Source organism: Porites lutea, chromosome 9 (genome assembly GCF_958299795.1).
Source record: "Porites lutea chromosome 9, jaPorLute2.1, whole genome shotgun sequence".
NCBI classification, from domain to species: domain Eukaryota; kingdom Metazoa; phylum Cnidaria; class Anthozoa; order Scleractinia; family Poritidae; genus Porites; species Porites lutea.
In genome coordinates, this window is record NC_133209.1 from 19,717,766 (window position 1) to 19,737,523 (window position 19,758).

A 19,758-nucleotide genomic window follows, 5' to 3' on the forward strand; every position below is an offset into this window, starting at 1 on the left:
GTAGTGCTATGGCTAACCGCTGTTGGTGCTTTACCACCTCATTTTGTTGCTGAAACTTCTGCTATTTGTTTTAATACTGATAATGCGAAAGCTCCAAATATAACGAATTTGCACAAGTTATAAACGTTGCTAATCATTTTTTGTCATGAGTTGAGTAACATTGAAATTATCATGAAAAAAGTTAGCTTTCTTTTTGATTGAGCAAAGTATAGTCAAAGACGGAGAGCTGATTTATTTATTCATTCATTTTTTGCTGTTCCTTTTTTTTTGTTGGCTTGTTGATGTTTTTCTTGTGGCTGTTGTTATCGTTGTTGTTGTTCTTTTTTTGGCTTTTCTTTTGTTATGTTGCCGCCCGGTTTCAAGCAAGGACTTCGTAATAAACCTCCAACTCATCTGGAGAAAAACCACTTTCGTATCGTGTTCCAACCCAGAGAGAATTGTCACAATAGGAACCGCGGTACGCCTGACAAATAGCAATGAAAGAATTAGTATTGTGTCCTGCATTGTCTGCAATGTAGATATCATGGTGCCCAAAAGTTGGAAAATAGCTGTAGTAGCTGTACGTGGCCTCATGATAGTCTTGGGTTATGTCCATTTTAAAATATCCATAACCTCCGTAGTTTTTCAGTGAGTATAAGAAGGTATTTGTCGAATATTGATAACCAACAGACCCTGAAGAGACAAAAAAACAGAACACAAACAATTAGACATCCATTGTTGCTCAGTCGAATTCAATAGACCATTTTACAGTTATGGATGGAAACGAGGCTGGAGTGGACCTTGCTTTGAGGTGCAATAGGAGCTTCATTTTAACTAAGAGACTTGTCAGAAAATAGCAGGGGGGGGGGGAGGGAAGGTGGAGATTTTCAGTTCGTCGATGAAAATGAAATGACCCTTCCTAGGTAAGAGATTCAAATATCCCGAACCTCCCCTGGAAAGCGTCCTAAAATTCTATGACCCTCCCATTAGTCAGAATTCTCATAACCCTCCCTTTTGAAGGGCTCAAAAAACTGCGACCCTCCCCTGTTTTCCACCTCCCCTCCCCTCCTGCTAATTTCTGACAAGTCCCTAAATGCAAGATAATTAGTTTTAGGAATAGTTGTATTATTAGATCTTGTGTTGATAATACATATATAAGTAGATTTTTAGACTTTTTATCTCATCTCATTTTTCATACTTTTGTATTTACTGTTCTTAGTTTTATTTACACATTTTATCAATTGCATCATTTGTAAATACGCAATTCAGCCTTCGAGCTGCAAAGTATTGGTAATTAAACCATCTATCTAACTATCTATCTATCATGGTCAACCTCAGCCTTGCACTCACTTGAAGTCTAGGGTTTTAAGCCCACAACTGTAAAGTGGTCTATTTTTAGGAAACGGTGGAGGGTTAGTAAATACTGAGAGCAGTAAAGTAGTATATAATGTGTGAAATACCACATAAATCACGCTCAGATCCTCATGAACTGGAACATCATAAGTTGCCACCAACTTCGTCCCCAGGGCTTTTCCATTAGAAAATTTAGAAGAAACTTCGGTCCACCCCTCTATAAGATTTCAAGAAAAAGACCTGACAGAACCAGGTGCAGTACAGCAGCACTAAGCCCGAACTTCTCCACTAAGCCCCATACCCCACCTCTAACGCGCTCGTTAAAAAAAAAACAAATAAACAAATAAACAAATAATAAAAATATATTATATTTAAAGCAGCCAGAGCCTGGGTTCAACACAGTTTTCTTGGTGGCATGTTTGGAGTGTTTCAAGAAGAACAAGCATTTATCTTTCTAGATCTGGATACGTCTAATTCCCGATCGTACAAGAAAACGCACGGACAAGCCGTTGTTCAAGGAAAGGCCAGTGGCTAAAAACAGTTGTCATCACTGATAATGCATGGAAAATGTGCCAGATTGTGCCAATCAAAACTACTGTTTGTATGTTCAGAGTGCAGTTTATACTTCAACAATGTAGTGACTTCGGATAAGATTGTCATGCAGGTTGCAAGTATTTGATTAAAATTCTACCACACAATCTTCAACGAGCAGTATTGCAAGTGATTAATGACAATCTTCTTAAGACTAGAATTCATTTGAACTACTGGCGAAAATTGTTAAGGCTCCATCTCTCCTTCCTTTTACATTTGGAGTTAATAACCCCCGGTTTTAATTCAGTTCAACTAGTCGATACCTTCTGCTTATTTTAGCTATTTCACAAACTTACACTGCCATGAATTGTCGTTGTAGCCTCCAAAAATGTAGCTCCCGACCCTAACAATTGTTATAGTGGGTCCTTTATTATCGCAATTTCTGTGAAAGGTCTTTGACCTCCAGCCATGATTAGAGGCCCTAAAACACAGTTTCCAATAACTTCGGTCTTGACTTTGCAAGTGGGGAAGAAGCCAGGTATTTAACTGCGATATCTTGCTGGCATCATTCGCTAAAATAACGGAGTCACCGAGACCACCTGGTAAAAAGAAAGTAAATCAGAAATTCATCCTTTTTAAAGATGCTGTATTTCGGAAACTGACAATGTCTCCAACAGTTGCTATACCTAAAAAAACCACTTGACTAATTAAAAATATCGGCGGGGTTAGCCTAAAATACACTCAAAATTAAAGTACCCAAGATAGTCAGAAGCAATCGAAATAATAAACGAGCAAATGTCGCCTTCGGTCGTTTGAAATTTCATTAAGAGTATATTCTTGGACAAGAGCATAATCAAGATGATCGACAAGCAGGCGAGGGGTTGCTCTCTGGCGACATAAATATTGGTGGATACTTTTCCCCGCAAAATAGAAGTTAACAATTGTCAGAGTAGTGGTAAAACGAAGAGAACAAAATGAAGTAAAACATATAATTCCGCTTACGATGAGGAGTACATGTTTTCCCGTCACCAATGTAATGCGCATTCACGTCGCACTTGCAAGTAAATGACCCTTCAGTGTTAGTGCAGATTGCATTGGAGTGACAGTCATGGGTGTTGAGCGAGCATTCATCAACATCTGGAAGATAAGAAGACTTTTATTTATTTCAAGCTGGACCTTTTTTTTTGTCAACGAATGTCATAGTCATAGGAGTGAACTTTTCAAGACCTAACAAGAACAGTAGTAGACCATTAAGAAGAGATGGCTTCCAATTCTGTGCATGTAAGCAGTGGTGAATTCAGATCTGCAAGTAAAAAGACTGCTCGGCCTGGAAAATGATTTTACTCAACCCTTCGGGCTTCCGTTTAGCCTAAAAATAAGGAGAGGGGGGGGGGGGGGGGCGGGCCGCTGCTGAAAATGTATGTTTGGAACATATGAAGAGTCAAGTTAAAGTCTTTCTTCTTCCGTTTATATTTCCTTATGTTTATCACCGCAGTTTGCTTTTTATTTCTTCTTAAACGACATCAGTAGAAGAAGAGGAAGAACAAGAATGAGAAGAACAAGAAGAACAACGAGGGTGGAAACATAACCGTTTACCGGTCACTTTTTATAAATGGACCTCCACGCAACAGGTATTAGTTATAAAAAAATTTAAAATAAAAATGAAAAATTCTACAACTTCCATAAATGTCTGAAAGGATCTGAAAACCTTAAAATGTGCTTATAAGGCTTTATCTTAATTGGTAAACTTATCCTGTAGTGTTTTTTCTGAACATTGCGAAGGAAACTATGTCTCTATATATGAGTGACCTAACTCATTCTATAAACGACAAGCAGTTGCGAACTTCCTACGCTAAGTCCTGATTTTCTTTAACAGAGAGGTGGCAGAACGTTGTTATTGGCGGCGGATCTAGTACTATGAGCATGTGAAGAACGGACATGTTTCAAAAAGGACGTGAAATAATCAGGACGATGATCTTGACCCACTTTGTGTATGAGAAGTTTCCTTATACGTATGATGTCACCTATTAGTAGCCAACCTAAGTAATCGAAAAGCTTTAGAGAGCTGTCGTTTACAGTATTCAGTATTTATTCAAAAAAGGCTCGTACCTCGACAGGTTCGTCCATCCCCCGTGAAGCCGCTGTTACATGTGCACGTGTAGGATCCATCTGCATTGTAACATGTCGCACTGCTGTCACACTGGTGACCTGAAGAGCATTCGTCGACATCTGAAGCAAGGAAAATTTCTCTTTAGAAAGTTCCGTCGGATTTTGAAGCTTCTGGAATGGTGGCCCCATCAGTATACAAAAAAAAGCCTCACATAATGAATCCCCGAAAGCTTTAGCCGGCGTAACAAGCGACCCCACTCGGGTTTGTCGAGAACGTTGAAACCAGAGCGATAAGCTACCCAGTCTACAAGAGCTTAGATTTTGAAATTGCAGGGAAATACAACAACCGTACGTACATGTTCTTATTCTATGAACTTTAGTTCTCTTTTTGGGCTGTATTTAAAGTTATAGTATGGTCTGTATACCTATGAACTATAAAATAAGGATAGTTAATCAACTTTATTGCTGTTATTCATAGAGATTAGGAAATAATGAGCAAATTTTATCATCTCTGAAATTGGAAAAAAATTGCTGAGAAGACTTTCCTCCTTATTTATTCCAGCCTATATTCAAACCCTTATTATACTACTATTATACGCTGCTCAGTATTTAAAACCCTCTCTGAAAGAGTTACTTGAAACATAAATGTTCGCGCAATTTACCGGTGAAAGCATGCTTATTGTACCTTATTCTTGCTAGCCTTAAACTCACAAGAGATGTCTGTTTACCATTGGATGAGTTTCCTTTGATAATTATGCTTCATGAATTAAACGAAAAACTACAACTTGGGTCTTCGAACATAATACCTCTGCAAAGAAAGCCATCACCAGCATATCCTACGGAGCACCGGCAGCTATAGGAGCCAATAGTGTTTGTGCAGATGGCGTTCTGATGACAATGGTTATTGTTTCCTCCACATTCATCAAAATCTAATTTTAAAAACGAATAGAAAACAATCGTTCAGTCAATCAACCAACAAAAAAAATAATGAAACGATCGATTGTCAATTGACTTTTTTAACAAAAGAATAAAAATTAAAATAATTGCTCATATGAGTCAATCAGCACGAAAACTGTTGTGTATGAAGGGATAATGCAGTGCTAAAAGCGTCAGATTATGGATCCTTTTTGTGACGTCTAATTTTCTTTTTCGCAAAAGTAGCGCCTATTTTTCTAGACTAATCCTTTAATTTATACTATTTCTGCAACAAACAGATTTACAGTAGACTCAAACTTTTTGTCACCTAAGAAGCCAAAGAAATGGGCCACTTGCACGATGACGCTTTTTTACTACTAGGACCAGAATTCATTTCGTTTTTTCTTTCATATTTAAATTTGCTAATCCCAGTGAGGTTTAAATTACAAAAGCGGTAATTTGCATAAGAAAACAATACCCTGAAGGATTCTGGTAGTAGTAGTAAAATGACGTCATCGTGCAAATGGCCTATTAATTATTGAGGTGTAAATTGGTGAAAGTCAATTAGGATCTTCTCTGAAAATACAAATAAAATACATAAAACTAACTCTTAACGCTTCGAAACGTTAAAATAGATCATTTTCGATTTCTAAAAACCCACACTTTCAAAATGAGGTCAAGAGCAAACCCTTTCATGAAGAAGTAGTTTTATAATCTCTTTTTGAAGCAGGCTTGGGCAAATCGGAAATTGCTTTTGAATAGAAACTAATAAATAATAATAGTAACAATAATAATAATAATAATAATAATAATAATAATAATAATAATGTTGCAAACTTATAGATGTATCGCTAGCATCCGACCGAAACACCGCGACGAAAGTCATTGAAAAGCTTTCAAAATACAAAGAGCTTGAGATTGAAACCACGAGAATGTGGGAATGAGGACAGAGACTGTGCCAGTTATTGTTGGTGCGCTGGGACTTATTAGAGAGGGAATGGACTAGAACTTAGGTAAGATCCCTGGAGCCAGTTACAATAATGAGCTGTAAAAGATCATCCTCCTAGGAATGGCGCACATACTGAGAAGGTTTCTGTTCACCAAATAAAAAACTCCCCTGGTAACTCAGGACCAAGGATTGGCCCCGGTTCTAGGAGAGTGTAGGAAGCAATTAATAACATTGAATAATAATAATAATAATAATAATAATAATAATAATAATAATAATAATAACAATAATAATAATAATAATAATAACGAGGTTGTATGACTGCCAGAAAAAGCACACGGATATGACGGGTGAGGTAACGTGTGCTGGCTATGTAATAAGGCCCCTGAAAGTGTCGCCCATGTCCTGGCTGGTTGTACTGCCCTTGTACAGAAAAAGTACATTACCCGACACAATGCAGCCCTGAAGATACTTTTCTTCGAGATTTTACAAGACCTAGGTCTTGTCAGAGATTCGGTGCCACCTTGGTACTCGCCACTGAAACCGAAGCCAGTGTACGAGGCGAACAATGCGCAAGTGTTCTGGGATGTCCCTCTATTTGCGGAGCACCAAGAAGTTGAAGCCAACAGATTTCATGTTCACATTATCAACCACGAGTCAAAGCAAGTTATAACGCTTGAGGTGAGCTGCTCATGGGTTACAAGCCGGGAGAAAAAGGAGGAGAAGAAAATCACGAAATACGGACTGCTCCGTTGGGACCGGAGTTAAAGCAAAGGTACCAAGGATATGAAGTGAAACAATATAATAACATAATGAACATGTTAGAAGGTGGTGCCGAGACTTAGAAGTCAAGCTGAAGCAGTTGGTCGAAAGTAAGAGTAAGGGAGTTTTTTATATAACATTCAGAATTCTGTACTCTCGGGAACACTAAACATCTTTAGAACGTTTGAAGTTGCAACATGAACAGTGAAATTATTAACTCTCTTCCTTCAACGTCTTTTGGACTTTTGTGGGTATGAAGAAGTCGACCATGAATTTTGTTACAGCCGAATAAGTAATTTATTTAAGAGAACTTTAAAGACTTTATAATTATCATTTTAGATCCTAGATATCTTGAATAGTTTTATCATTTTATTTAAATTTATTTTTATTTTATTTTATTTTATTTTTTTTGGAGCATTATTTATAGTGCTTTTTTTTATTATTGTATCTGTAAATTTTAAAATTTTACACTAAGTTCTCACTATAGTAAACGGGTTACGCTCAAGCGTCCCGTCACACTATTTTAACTGTATATAGCATACAAAAGTTGGTATATAAAAGAGGTAAGTCACCCACAAACCTTCTGAACAGGTATAGTTATGGCAAGTACCACAGCTTACATCATTCCACATAAATTTATGTCTGACTCCCAAAGTGTGAACGCAATCTTCATTGTTGAAGTTGTTTGGTTGGTTCTTCGCCCAATATGAAAAGTTACTGGTTTGATTATCTGCCCAGTCGAAAGTACCCTCAATTGCCCTATCGTTTAGACCAATCCAGCCCTTGGCACCATTCAGCCGATGCTGAATATAGACGTTTTCTTCTTGATTACGTACAGTGATAAGGTTGCCGCTGTATGCTTGGCAGGTTTTCTCAGCTTCAGTCCAATTTTTGCACGAATGGCTTGTCGAGTAACAAATACCATTAAAATATGACCAGCCCGGTTTACATACATCTGCAATATACGAAACATTTTGTGTTAAGTAAATAGTGCGCAACAAAGAGAAAAAAAGACCTTGGCCAAACGTCGTAACTTTTCATGAGACGAACTAAACCGTGACCAAACTTAGTGAGTTAAGTTCATGAAACGCTCTTAGCGACGTCTGGCTCAGTTAAGTTCGTCTGAATGAGTTTGGATCGTCCAACACGTTCAAACGGACAGAGGGTCCGAAGTTCGTCTCCGGGACAAACGTCGATCTTCACATGTGACGAACTAAACTAATAAATTTAAAGAAATTGTTCGATAATGTATATAAAATTGTTCGGGAGAAAATAATTTTATTACTTATCTGATTCAGTTGATTGATTGGACGCGTCCTGTAAAAATCGACGTCTGACCCAGCAGCCGATCTAAACTCAAGTTAGGTCGACTCAAATTAGAGTTTGGCTCGTTCCATGAAAAGTTCAAGCTGACCGAGAAGTTTTTGGAAACAGAAACCGTTACTTGATCTTACTTGTAGTAAGTAGACACTGAGAAAATACATTTACTGGTGATTACTTAAAGGAGATACGAAACAAGGAGTCTCTAAGTTTACTTGACATCTACCAAAGCTTGCTGGGCATGAGAAGGTCTTCGCAAAGAAAATTTGTTTTTATCATTTACTAACACACCTGCTAATACTGTATAGGACACAGTCACAGGATCATGCTGGTCAGCGAACAACTCCTTGAGACAAATGCGGAATTCGCTGGTCTTGATGTGCTGTAAAATAATAAGCAAATCATCTAGCGTCATATATTTCGCTTAGAAGAACAGTAATAGCTCAACTTTTAGAGACGTTCGTTTAAAAGACTGTAGCTGAGTCACTTTCCTATTTAAAGAAAAAAAGAAATTGGGAAACTGACCTTGAATAACAGATTGACAAATAGATGGAATGTTTCGCTGCGCGACTATGACTGTTAAACGGCAGACTGCATGAACAAACCTTGGTGTAATTTAGCTCATATGCGCATTTGCTACAGGTTGTCAGCTTGATCTTACTTATTTTGAAGAAAATGTGTTGTATATTAGTTAAATAATTTGAGAATACCTCAATCCATGGGGTCACGGACATGTATATTGGCTTCAAATTGTTGCCTTCTGAGTTGTGACCGGCTGCAATTAATACTATGGGTTCCTTGTCGTAATTCCTTGCAAATGAGACGTCCTAAGGACATAAAAAGAAGGCTGTTGATATAAACTTTGAAACACCATCCATTTTTATCAATGCATGGTCATATCATTGGTGGCTGGAATTTATCTGCGCTGACTCGAAGGAACAGGTAATTTTTGTGTACCAAAAACAATTCTTTGTTCAAGATAAACTGTCAAAAAACAAGTTCCTTTCATGGCCTGATCTCTTTTCTTTTCAAAGCTCATATGAAATGCATGATATGGCAACTAAATGTGAGATCAATCACGGTCGACTTCCTTCGTTTTCACTCCCATTTATTAAGTTGGGATAAAACCTGGAGTTTTACAGCCGTAAATATGATTTAAAATGCATAAATGTTCTTGTTTGATACACGGTTTGTGCCGCCCGGTACTCCAAATCCTGACTCTATTTCATGTAATTTTCCACACCCGTTTTCAGACCAGGCCTTTAGGCAGAGATTATGTTATTATTACTTAGATTAGAGTGCAAACTAAAAAACACTTCAAATCCATTTCGAATTCGCAGTGACTGCGTCGCAGAAGACGAGTGCGTGGGCCAGCTGCAACGCAGGCTAATTTGGAATTGAAACGATAAATACCGTCATACACTCCCGTAGTTCCCTCAAAACCATACCCGATTCCAGATCAAAATGGGCAAAGTGTATATCCGTTTTCACACCTAAACGGCGCAAAAACCCTACCCGATGGGGCGGCACATACTTATATAGCTTATATAAGGGAGTACCCTCTGCTGTTCTATCTAAATAGTTACAGAGCCTTCTTCTGCTTAAAAGCAATGTGCTTCTTACCTTGCAAAATGCACCATTGTAGCTTGTAGAAACGGAATTGTTGTTTGGAAAATCCACGCGTTCGCTCTCAGCGAAAAGAGGCCTGTGTATTTTTTCAAAGGCCATCCAACTCTAAAGAGAGGGATAGCAATCATAAATGGATTGCTATCTCATACCTAAATCCCGTGTAGAAATAAGTAAGCTATGTTTCCGAAAAAAGATTTGTAAGTTGTATCCACAATACTTGCGAGATGATCTCATTTCACGTATTTTATCATTGATCCTATTCAGACCGGGCTTTTTTTTCTCCAAGTAATTTGAGGATGTTTCGCCCGTGTTAGATGTTGAAATATTATGAGTGGTTTTTGGAAGTGTTATGATGGCATCGAAAGTGATTTTATTGTGTGATTTACCGAAGGTGTTGACAGACAAAACTCAGGTATGTGGTTGGACTCGTGTTAACAGATTACTTTGTGCCAAGCACAAAAATGCTTCGCTTAGATGATTGTGTCTTAGAAATCCTATTCTGTGCTCAAAGATTGTGGCTTCTTAATCTGTGTTCGGCGGAAGACACATAGCTAGGGCCTCAAGGTTTCGCTGACTAAAAGGTTATAATTCCTGGACGTTTCAAATGTTGTTTATTATGTCGCAAAATCCTCTTACTTCTGAGAGAGGAATTTACCGTCTGTTGCCAGCAATAAAGTTGTCAGCTAGTAAATTTCAACTGCTTTCCATTCGACTTAGATATCAAATTGATAAAATGCACTTGAAATTTCTTTAGCCACGTTTTAGCAAACGCCAGATATATTTATAAAGGAGAAAACATATACCACAACGATATCTTCATGTAGACCATCATAATTCTGTAGTTCTCGAAGACAAATGTAAAAGGAGGAACTGGTTGCGTTTTCCACCCACAAACTTGCGGCATCGTGCTTAAAGTCTGCACTTATATGTTCTGCTGTAACCAGGACTGTTGGTGAAGACGTAAATTTTCCCTGTTAAAAAAAAAAAAAAAAAACGGTCATAACAGTAAGAAAGTTGAATTGGTAATTATTAAGTATGCAGAGCAAAGATGATTGGGAGAATAGCATGTAAAATTAAATTTGGAATAAACAATCTTTCACATGATCGGGACGCTCTTTAAGACATAGGATCGTTGTTAGGTGTCTGAACGCGAGTGTCCAATTTAGCCCTTGACCGTACAAGTTTCTTTCGCCAATTTTTTGTATTAAGTGATACTTTTTTTAAGAATATCTCCCCTTCTGACAAATAGTGAAAAAATGATTTAAAAAAATAGTATAAAAATGGCCCATGTGTCGGAAGAAATTCCGCGGACAGAACAGGGCTGCCTCTTTGCAACTCATGTCTCCAAGTCCAAGTACGATATCTTTGATTGGATAACAACTGGAGTGTTTGGTACTTATAACATCAACATAGCAAATGTTTATCTTACTGAAAAACTTAACTAAAGGTCATTATTTTTTCTGGTTTATGGAACGGAACAAGATGCAGCTGAGAGGTAACAATAAAGTGTTATTGCCTGAGGAAGGCTGACTTTTGAGCACTGTGATCCAGTCCACCATTCTGGAATGCGCGTTTTACCCGCCACACCTCCATCAGGAGCACCTTGGTAGGCCATCCAGTCCACCGTGGCAAATTCTTTGATAAAGCGATCATTTCTTCCTGCTGCAGTCACGCACACCTAAATATTAAATGTAATGGCTAATGTTTAATTTATCTGGTAAGATAATATATAACAATTGTTCACTGAAGTGGAGGTTGGCAGTTGTGGTCATTTGCCTAGCCGCGAGGCGGCAGGTAAATCGCCACCACTAGCTGCCGACACTAAGGTGGATAATTGTTTTAGTCAATACTCAAACAGTGAGATAATTGAGCACAAAAATGATGATTTTTAACTCATTTACTGTTGTCAACGATTATAATTTTGGCGCGTAATAACCGAACCGGCGGCCGTCGCGTTTTCTTGCCGACATATAAAACTCTTGAAGGCATTTGCTTAGTTTTTCCCGGGAAACTTCTTCAAAATGAGTTGTGAATTCTTTTTGTATTAAAACCATTCTGTGAAAACTTATTTGTGAACATATCAGCTAAATAAAGTAACGCAAGAGTTACTTTGCATATGTGAACAAAGGCTTTTTTACCGGTTTCATCGATAAAGTCAAGTCAAACAGACAAAGCTTTACCTGTTAAAACTTCCAAACCGAATTTTTTCACCTTCTTCGTGTATTTCAGGAACAACTTGTTTGATTATTTGACAAATTTCTTTGTTTGTTGCGGTAGCAAACCGGGAAGCCATTTCGCTCGAAACTTTCGCGAGTTTGGAGTCCCTCTCGTGGTAACTTACTTCATGAAGTAAAGTTTTCTAAGCCTGTGATCTCTTGAATTCTATAACTGGTCAGCGGAGAACTTAAAAAAACCGTCACCTCAATAAGTAGCACACCTGAGCCAGCGATAAAGTCATGTGACACTGGTCTTCGGATGCCCTACTTTGACGGCTGTCAATTTTATAACATGGATGGCAGAAATCGAGTTAAACACAATTTTTATATGTTTTGGACTTACAGCTAGTAAGACATTCCACATCTGTTAACATGAAGACGCGGTTTTGTTAGTAACCAAAATTTCTTGGATGCATAGATAACCAAATTTTCTTACCCATAGTGTTCCTCTGCGCGCGCAAGACGCGAAATCTCCGCTAGTAACTCGTTGTGAAAATAAAATGTGTTCAAATAGTATTTTACTGACCAGAAATATGACAGGTAAACAAGAGTTCTTGGAGATGTAAGACAAATGAACAGAGGCTCACTAATTACTACTTGAAGTAATACTTGAATTGAAAACTTCCTTTCAAAATATTCACCTCAAAATTCTCGAAGTTAACAGTTTCCACCCAGGACACAGTAGCATCATGTACAAAATTTTTCTCGCTTATGTTCCAGTGATTTGTCGTTATTTGTACGTGCACTTCTTTGTCGGGATAGAATGAAAACGGTGGAAATTTCACTACTTCACAGGCCGTCTCTGCCCACTGTACATGTCTCCTCAGTGAAACTCGCCCAGTCTGAACAGGAAAACCTGTCGAGGAACAACAAGAAAAAGAAGATACAACATAGAAGAAAAACAAAGCTAATTAGAGCTGAAAGCGATAAAAACAAACAAACAAACAACAACAGCATAACATAAAGACAAAAAAAGATGCATCCTACAAATACCTGATGAGGATGAGAAAAAAAAAAAACGTATAAAATCCTTTCTATATGCGAGGAATTAAATTAAAATCTGATTGTACAATCACACAATCATAGTGGCACTATATTATTGGCACTTTGCTGCGTTCAAAATAGTACCAAAATAAGCAAAATAGTATTTAATAATGATTTATTTTGGACCTACAGCTGCACGGAAAATGCCATGTGCTTAAAACGGTGATTCTTTAGATGGCACTAAAGATGGCCGCCAAATTGAGTGATGTCGTAAGTCATCAGCGGCACCATATCTGTTAACACTAGAGCTCTGCATACACTGGTTAAGGTGGTTTTAAAAATCCTTATAATCCGCTCTCTTACCTGTACAGCTACCGGGATGATAGAGAGTGTGGTTACTCTTGCGCCTGCAAATGTCCAGCAGACAAAAGCACTTGTTCTTAAATGTTGTCGAGTTGGATGAACACACTGGCTCCTCGTACGACGGGCAGTTGTCATCACAAACACAACGGGCATCAAATGCAGAGAAAGCTTTGCAGATGGCATGGTAATCGCAAGTAACGTTTGTGCACGGGTCTATATCTTTAGGGCGAAAAACAACAACAAAATCAGCACTTGTATGAATAGCAAATTGACCTGACGTTCTACATCCTTTGAGAGAGCAACTGCTTTTTGATATTTTTAAATTTTGCATTGTTTTTCCTGTGGAGAAAATTTATGGCAAAAAAGAATAGGAAAGGGGAAGTTACTTTTTCTACAAAAACGCTTGAAAAAGAAGTACACTGCTGCAGTTATTCACCCAGATAATAAGACGATCAATACGATTTTGTCCTTAATATTTAAACGCCATATTTTAGAACTTCTTTCTTCGTCATTTGATCATAGTTTTTTTACAGTGCCAATTGCCTGACTTTATTCTTATTCGAATTCATTTCTTTAATTCGACGTTTGACCCAACGTCCAAATTCCTTGATAGTAGGACGAACCAGTATGAGAGACAAATCTTTGTAATTAAAGAATAAGCAAATATAAGAGTAATGTACCTCCCACTATTGCATAGCCCACTGTAACTGGATCGTGAAACTTGCTCATTCCCTGACTGTCTTTGATGCACACTTTGAAAGACAAACGAGTGATCTCCTGGAAAATAACATCAAATATACCAATAAATAAAAAGTTTGTATTGACTTGTTAGCTTTCAGACGGAGGGATCCAGTTAGGACAATAAGGACAAGCGCAACTTTGGTTTAATCGGACGTACAGTTTCCATGGTCATATAATGGAGGCTGCTATCTGTTACAGTGCGAGGCCACTATAACTGAGGCTACCTAGACAATGTTGACCAATCGGATTGCATGAAAATAACAATACATTCCGAGAAAGTTAGTTTTCAATCATAATCACCATGGAAAGAAATAAAAGAAAAAAGAAAGTATCGTAATCAACCAATTACAATCTACAGATGTAACCTTTTTTAAACCATGAACCCACGGAGCCTCCCTTGAGAAGAATCATCGGGTGAAAATGAGTACGGAAAGTGACAATCAGCTTGATGATTCAAGTTATTGCTTGAATTTGCCGTCAAGTGTTAAGTGCCACTTTGAACTTCTTCTTTTATTAATTATAAGTACTTTACTCTTTAGCGAAGGTAACTATTTTAATCAGCAAATATTTGAAACAGTTTCAACTTATTAGGTCTCTTCAATGCTACTCACCTCAATCCAGACAGTCAAAGCGTTGCTATAGCGACCATCCGCCTTCATTGACAGTTCCCTGGTGCTATTTTCATGGCTTGCAGACGCCATAATATTGGGCGGCTCGTAGAATGGATTCTCAAACTTATAATCCTATAAATCATCATTCACAAACACAATAATTTTCCGTCCGTCTGTTTAAAGTTTTGAAGAAAGTGATATTGTCCCAGTTCATTAAGGAATATAGCTATATCTAGGATGCACCTCCTTAAAATGTAGCGGTAAACAAATCTAAATCACAACTCTTGTGAACAACGCATGAGGTTTTTTAAATTAATTATTGATGATCAAGAAGGTTGTATCTCTTGTTGGACTTAAACCCTTATTTCAAAAATGCACAATACGCCGATGCCACAGTGTCCCTCAAAGAAATGAGAAATACACAACACAAACCTTGATTGTTAACAACGTTGGTTAAGAGGCTTGAGTTTGTAAGTTAAGTTAATAAAAATTGAATATATCACTAATAAACGTCACATTTTCCAACCTGACAAAAAGCATAGTTTTTCTCTTTCTTTGGTACACCAAGTCCAGAAAAATGAAGCCTTCCATGCTCAGTAAAATTCCAAGCCTCAGGTAGCAAATCATAAGCAAGCCAGTTCTGAAGAGAAGGACGCAAGTAACAGTCACAGCATTAAACGTCTTTCCTTATGGTTTTTAAGAAAACTTAAACTGACGGTGGGAACCCTGACAAAAATTCGTATCTGCAGTCTAAGAAAGAAGCAAAATACCATGACCTATATTTAACACTATTCTGACCGGGCGTTTTTGGGCTTCCTGGGAAATGGAGGGGAAGGGGCCTTCGAAGGCCCCTTCGAGAACTTTATAACCAGTCATGATACCGCCACTAAATTTACGCAAAATAGTGTAATCATCATTCCAAAAACTAGCTGTAATGTGATTGACACAGTAACGTAATTTGACGTCACTAATGTCTCCTTGTTGCATTTATTGTCTGAACCCATAGCTTATCAATTGTTCCCGTAGTCATTAAGCAAAAATAATTAAATTACTTAAAAATCATGACGATGGTTGACACTTTGATAATCTTTAACAATGGCAGTGACAACATGATGACGTCATTTGTTACTGAGACCATATGCCTTTTTAAATCTGCCATTTTGAATTATTTAAATTTATTTAATTCCATTTATTCCTGTCAGTTGGCCATTTTAAATTCAATTAATTTTTCCAAACTAGTCACTAAAAAGCCTTGACCATTTTAAGAGCTACGTAAATAATGCTAAATTAAGTGTGATATAACAATTCATAAGTAGTAAATCTAGAAAAAATCAGCAAGAGTCGCCAAGTTTGATGGTCCTAGCTTGAACGGTTTTAATTTTATTCAACATTAAAGTGTTAGGAGGCCTCAAAGCCAACGGCACCGGGCTGAGGTGAGCCCTTAAGTGAACCCTAAAGTTTCATCTCAGAATGTATTAGGGAAATGACGAGGATAGTTTATATGTGCGCGACTTCAAGAAAACTTTCTTTCTTTTCAAAACGCCTGTTGCACATGCGCAGCAGGGGCGATATTTTGTTAAGGCTGAAAAGCCGCTCTTTGAAAGAACTCCTCTCTCAGATCAGCGTCTCCCTCTCCCCTTTTTCACTTCCAGTCCACCCCTCCACCCCTTTCGTCAGGCTGTCTTTGCAAAGCAAAATTCAGACTTTTACGATTTTTAAACATTTATGGGTTAGGTATAACAATAATTCTTCTAATATAATTTTGACGTAATTTAAAAGAGGAGGCCAAACTAACCACCAGGTTTTTAATTAGCTTCCATACAATCAGATTTAGTTTTAAATTTAATTGATAACAAGTAAGGACAAAGAAAAACGTAATAGTCGAAGACTGGGCTAATTTTTTAAAACTCACCACTTTAAGTCCAGTATGGATACCGTCGAAACTCATAAACTCTCTCAAGCAAACAACGAAGCCGTCTGCTTCGACCTCTTCTAGCCAGATGTTCATGGAATCAAAAGGACGGTTAGAATGTTTATGTTGAACGGTTACAAACACTTGAGGTTTTATCTAAAAGAAGAGAAAAAATCAACCAATTATTACATGTACATATTGAGCTTAAATATGATTATCATCCTTTGCCCCGAAGAGGACCGGATTAATTAACAGCGCTTAACGTTATGGACTGACGTTATCACAAGCTCATGGCCATTATAGCTTCACAACAATTGTTGATTGGGAAAATAATCAAGTATCGACTTCATTTCGGCTTTGAAGAGTTACTCGGTTTTGTATGCGGCGATTTGCCAGAGTATTAGGAGGAGATTCTTGAACAGCAAACAAAACATAGGAAAAACAACGGACGATTCATATAGTGCTAAGCCCTTTTCTTGTTAAAGGGGATATGCCACGATGATATTGCTGCTTTAGGCCACTTTCCCTTAAGGTCGAAGTTGAGTTATGAGTTTTTCGTGAGTATTGACTTTAAAACTAACATGGAAGACTAAATGGATGAATTGGATGACGTTGCGAAGTTACCTGTTTCTGAACGCTTAGCGATATCTTCTTGCACTGTGTTCGTGACGTGAATTCATTGAATTCCACGATCCCTGATTGTATGCCTTGATGCGAACCTTGAAATGCAAGCCAGTTGATCACAGACGTTCCACCAGAGCCACTTCCTGCTTCGCGCACGCAGGCTTCAAAACCTGTTGTTGACACCGACTTCACCCAAAGAGACGCTGGGTCGTGGATTTTAACATATTTGTTTCCGTGACTGAGCGTCGCGAACACCTTTACATCTCCCGAACCCTGGAATTGATTTTCGAAAGAAACGGCTTGGCAACCATGGTTGTTTTGGGAAGTGTCGGTAATATTTACCTTCCCAGCTTGAAAGACAGCCCCTTGAATGTAAAAAAAAAAATAAAAAAAATAAAAAAAGAACTATTATGATGATATACACAATAACGATAACAATGACAATAACAATGACGATAACGATCATAATGATGATGATAATGATGATGATGATGATGGTGATGATGATGATGACGATGACGATGACGATAGACCTGCTAGATGGTGCGGAAGCGGGTACAGGGGCTACATATATCTTAGTATTTTACAATTAGACCAGATGAAAGGCGAGATAACAGCGGAATACATCTGAAGAGAAATTTAGACGGTTGTGTAGATCCAAATTGAATTGCAGAAATCTTATTAGTGTATCAATGTCTAGGCTGTAGGTTTAATACGCTACAGTGCAAGTATCGTGGATTGCATGTTGGAAGGGCTGGTCAGTATGGATAGAAAAACTAGGACGATATTGGCGGTAAATGGCTATTTACACACAAAAAGGTAATGTTGCCAGACTGTATATACCGAGAAAAGAAGGGGTGAGGGTTTATTGGTATTGAGGAGTGTTAGAAGGAGTGAAAATTGTTGCATGGCTACCTGAGAGATATCAGGAGAAGGTGTTTGTTGAAGAAGAGAATCTTCAGGACTACCAGAAAAGAAGGGAAGAGGAGAAACTCAGGAACGGGAAGCTCCACAGGGAGAATTTACTACGAAAACTTCAGATGTGGCTGGAGAGGAGTCCTGTGGATGTCTCAGGAATGAGTTTGTTCAAGATGGGAAAAGAAGGCAAAGCAATGCAAAGGCCTGGTATGGAAGATTAAGTTTGCCCGACATTTTTTGAAGTACTCAGTTATCAGCCATCAATGCGTACTGCTCACATTTTGCGGAATGTGCTGTACCTCTAAGCTGTTGGATGCAGCTGAGAAATGAGAGGACCAAGAAAAACACCAAGGTGCTGGCGAGAATCGCCCAATAATAATAATGATAATAATAATAATAATAATAATAATAATAATAATAATAATAACTGCAATAAATTGATAAATGTTAATCGTTAATTTTTGGTTAAGTATGCACTTGTTGACCTAACCACCAGTTTCAATAAAATCCTTTACATTTCAGTTAGTAACGAAAGTTGAAAACCGCAATAAATAAGCAAAAGAAATAAAATAAATTCTGAATGCAACAATATCTATTTCTTGACAATATATATATCAATTTTTTCTGAATATTTGGTTACCTTTCCCCATTTTGCTATCCTTCTCACATCACCCTAAAATGATGCGATCCTCTTATTTGGAATTATTTCGCTATGTCATGCAGATCAATTTACCATTTTTGAATCTATAGGTCTAATCCATCTGGATTAATTACACCCCATAGGTGGTTTACTTCCTTGAAAGCGAAGGTTGAGCTCGGGCCTCACGTCTCTTAGAACGTGCTTTAAGCCTGAGATCGTCGTCTACAAATTCTTTTTTGGGGGGCCCTGGAGAGTATTTTGTCAGCTTCATATTTTTGCTTATCCAAGACGAGTAATCCTGCATAAGGGTTTTGTTGACGCACGTCTTCAGAGACCCAGAGGAAGTAAATTTGGACGCGCAGCAGGTCGAATCCATCTGGATCAATTACACCCCCTGAGTGGTTTACTTCCTTGAAAGCAAAGGTCGAGCTCGGGCCTCACGTCTTCTTATAGTATGCTTTAAGCCTGAGATCGTCGTCGATAAATACCTTTTTGGGTGGGCCCAGGAGAGTATTTTGTCTGCTTGAGCGTGCTTTAAGCCTGAGACCGTCGTCTACAAATTCATTTTTGGGTGGGCACCGGAGAGTATTTTGTCCGCTTGATATTTTTGCTAATCCAAGGCGAGTAATCCTGCATATGGTTTTTGTTGACGTACGTCGTCAGAGACCCGGAGGAGGCACATTTGGATGCGCAACAGGTAAAATTACTGCCTACAAGAAGTACTTACTGCCTTTCAAGAAGTACCGGGAAGAAGCCCCCAGTTCCCAGTTTACTTGGAGAGATTTCACCCATAAATATCCCACACCACTAGTTGCTGCTCTTGTCCCTGCTAGGATGCGCATGAAAAATTGTCATCGTAGATAAAGAAATATCATTGGGGTGCTCGAGAAAACCATGAAACGTGCAGTCTGCACCAAATTTGTATTGGTCAGATTGCAGTCAATTTTCAACCCCCTTAACAAAATTTGCCAACAACCATTCTTGTTTGATGAAAATTACCAGAAATTCGTAATTTACCAGTACAATAATCGATGGTCATTACAATAACTTACCACTGGTAAAATATAGCTGCAAATAAAGCACCTGAGCGGCAAGGAGAGCAAATTGTGGCTTTCTCATCATTGCCTTAATTCTTCACTGCTGTGCATTTGATGTTATCTCTCCTCTGTTGCAAATGCGTATATGGACACTAGGTATCTCTA

The 19,758-nt window shown here is 38.1% G+C and overlaps 1 protein-coding gene across 1 annotated transcript; it reads right to left on the reverse strand.

Moving 5' to 3' along the window:
* Positions 1-343: 343 nt before the first annotated feature.
* Positions 344-19,724, reverse strand: LOC140948362 (uncharacterized). Its single transcript, XM_073397598.1, has 19 exons — positions 19,609-19,724; positions 16,999-17,363; positions 16,375-16,530; positions 14,989-15,102; positions 14,463-14,594; positions 13,791-13,887; positions 13,111-13,329; positions 12,405-12,619; positions 11,064-11,225; positions 10,351-10,518; positions 9,542-9,652; positions 8,629-8,745; positions 8,210-8,300; positions 7,179-7,553; positions 4,779-4,901; positions 3,973-4,092; positions 2,866-3,000; positions 2,220-2,462; positions 344-672 (listed from the first exon to the last, which is right to left on the reverse strand). Exons 1-19 carry the CDS (start codon positions 19,676-19,678, stop codon positions 359-361), a joined length of 3,327 nt encoding a protein of 1,108 aa, XP_073253699.1. The 5' UTR covers positions 19,679-19,724; the 3' UTR covers positions 344-358.
* Between the last annotated feature and the right edge of the window lie 34 nt (positions 19,725-19,758).

What these genes read in the sequence shown, in the direction of transcription:
- LOC140948362 (XM_073397598.1), bottom strand. Translation starts at nt 19,678, where the DNA reads ATGATGAGAAAGCCACAATTTGCTCTCCTTGCCGCTCAGGTGCTTTAT. An exon ending in TCCATACTGGACTTAAAGTG is followed by an intron (nt 15,103 to 16,374) that starts GTGAGTTTTAAA and finishes CCTTCTCTTCAG; the next exon opens with AACTGGCTTGCTTATGATTT. An exon ending in TACATGAAGATATCGTTGTG is followed by an intron (nt 9,653 to 10,350) that starts GTATATGTTTTC and finishes CCCTCTCTTTAG; the next exon opens with AGTTGGATGGCCTTTGAAAA.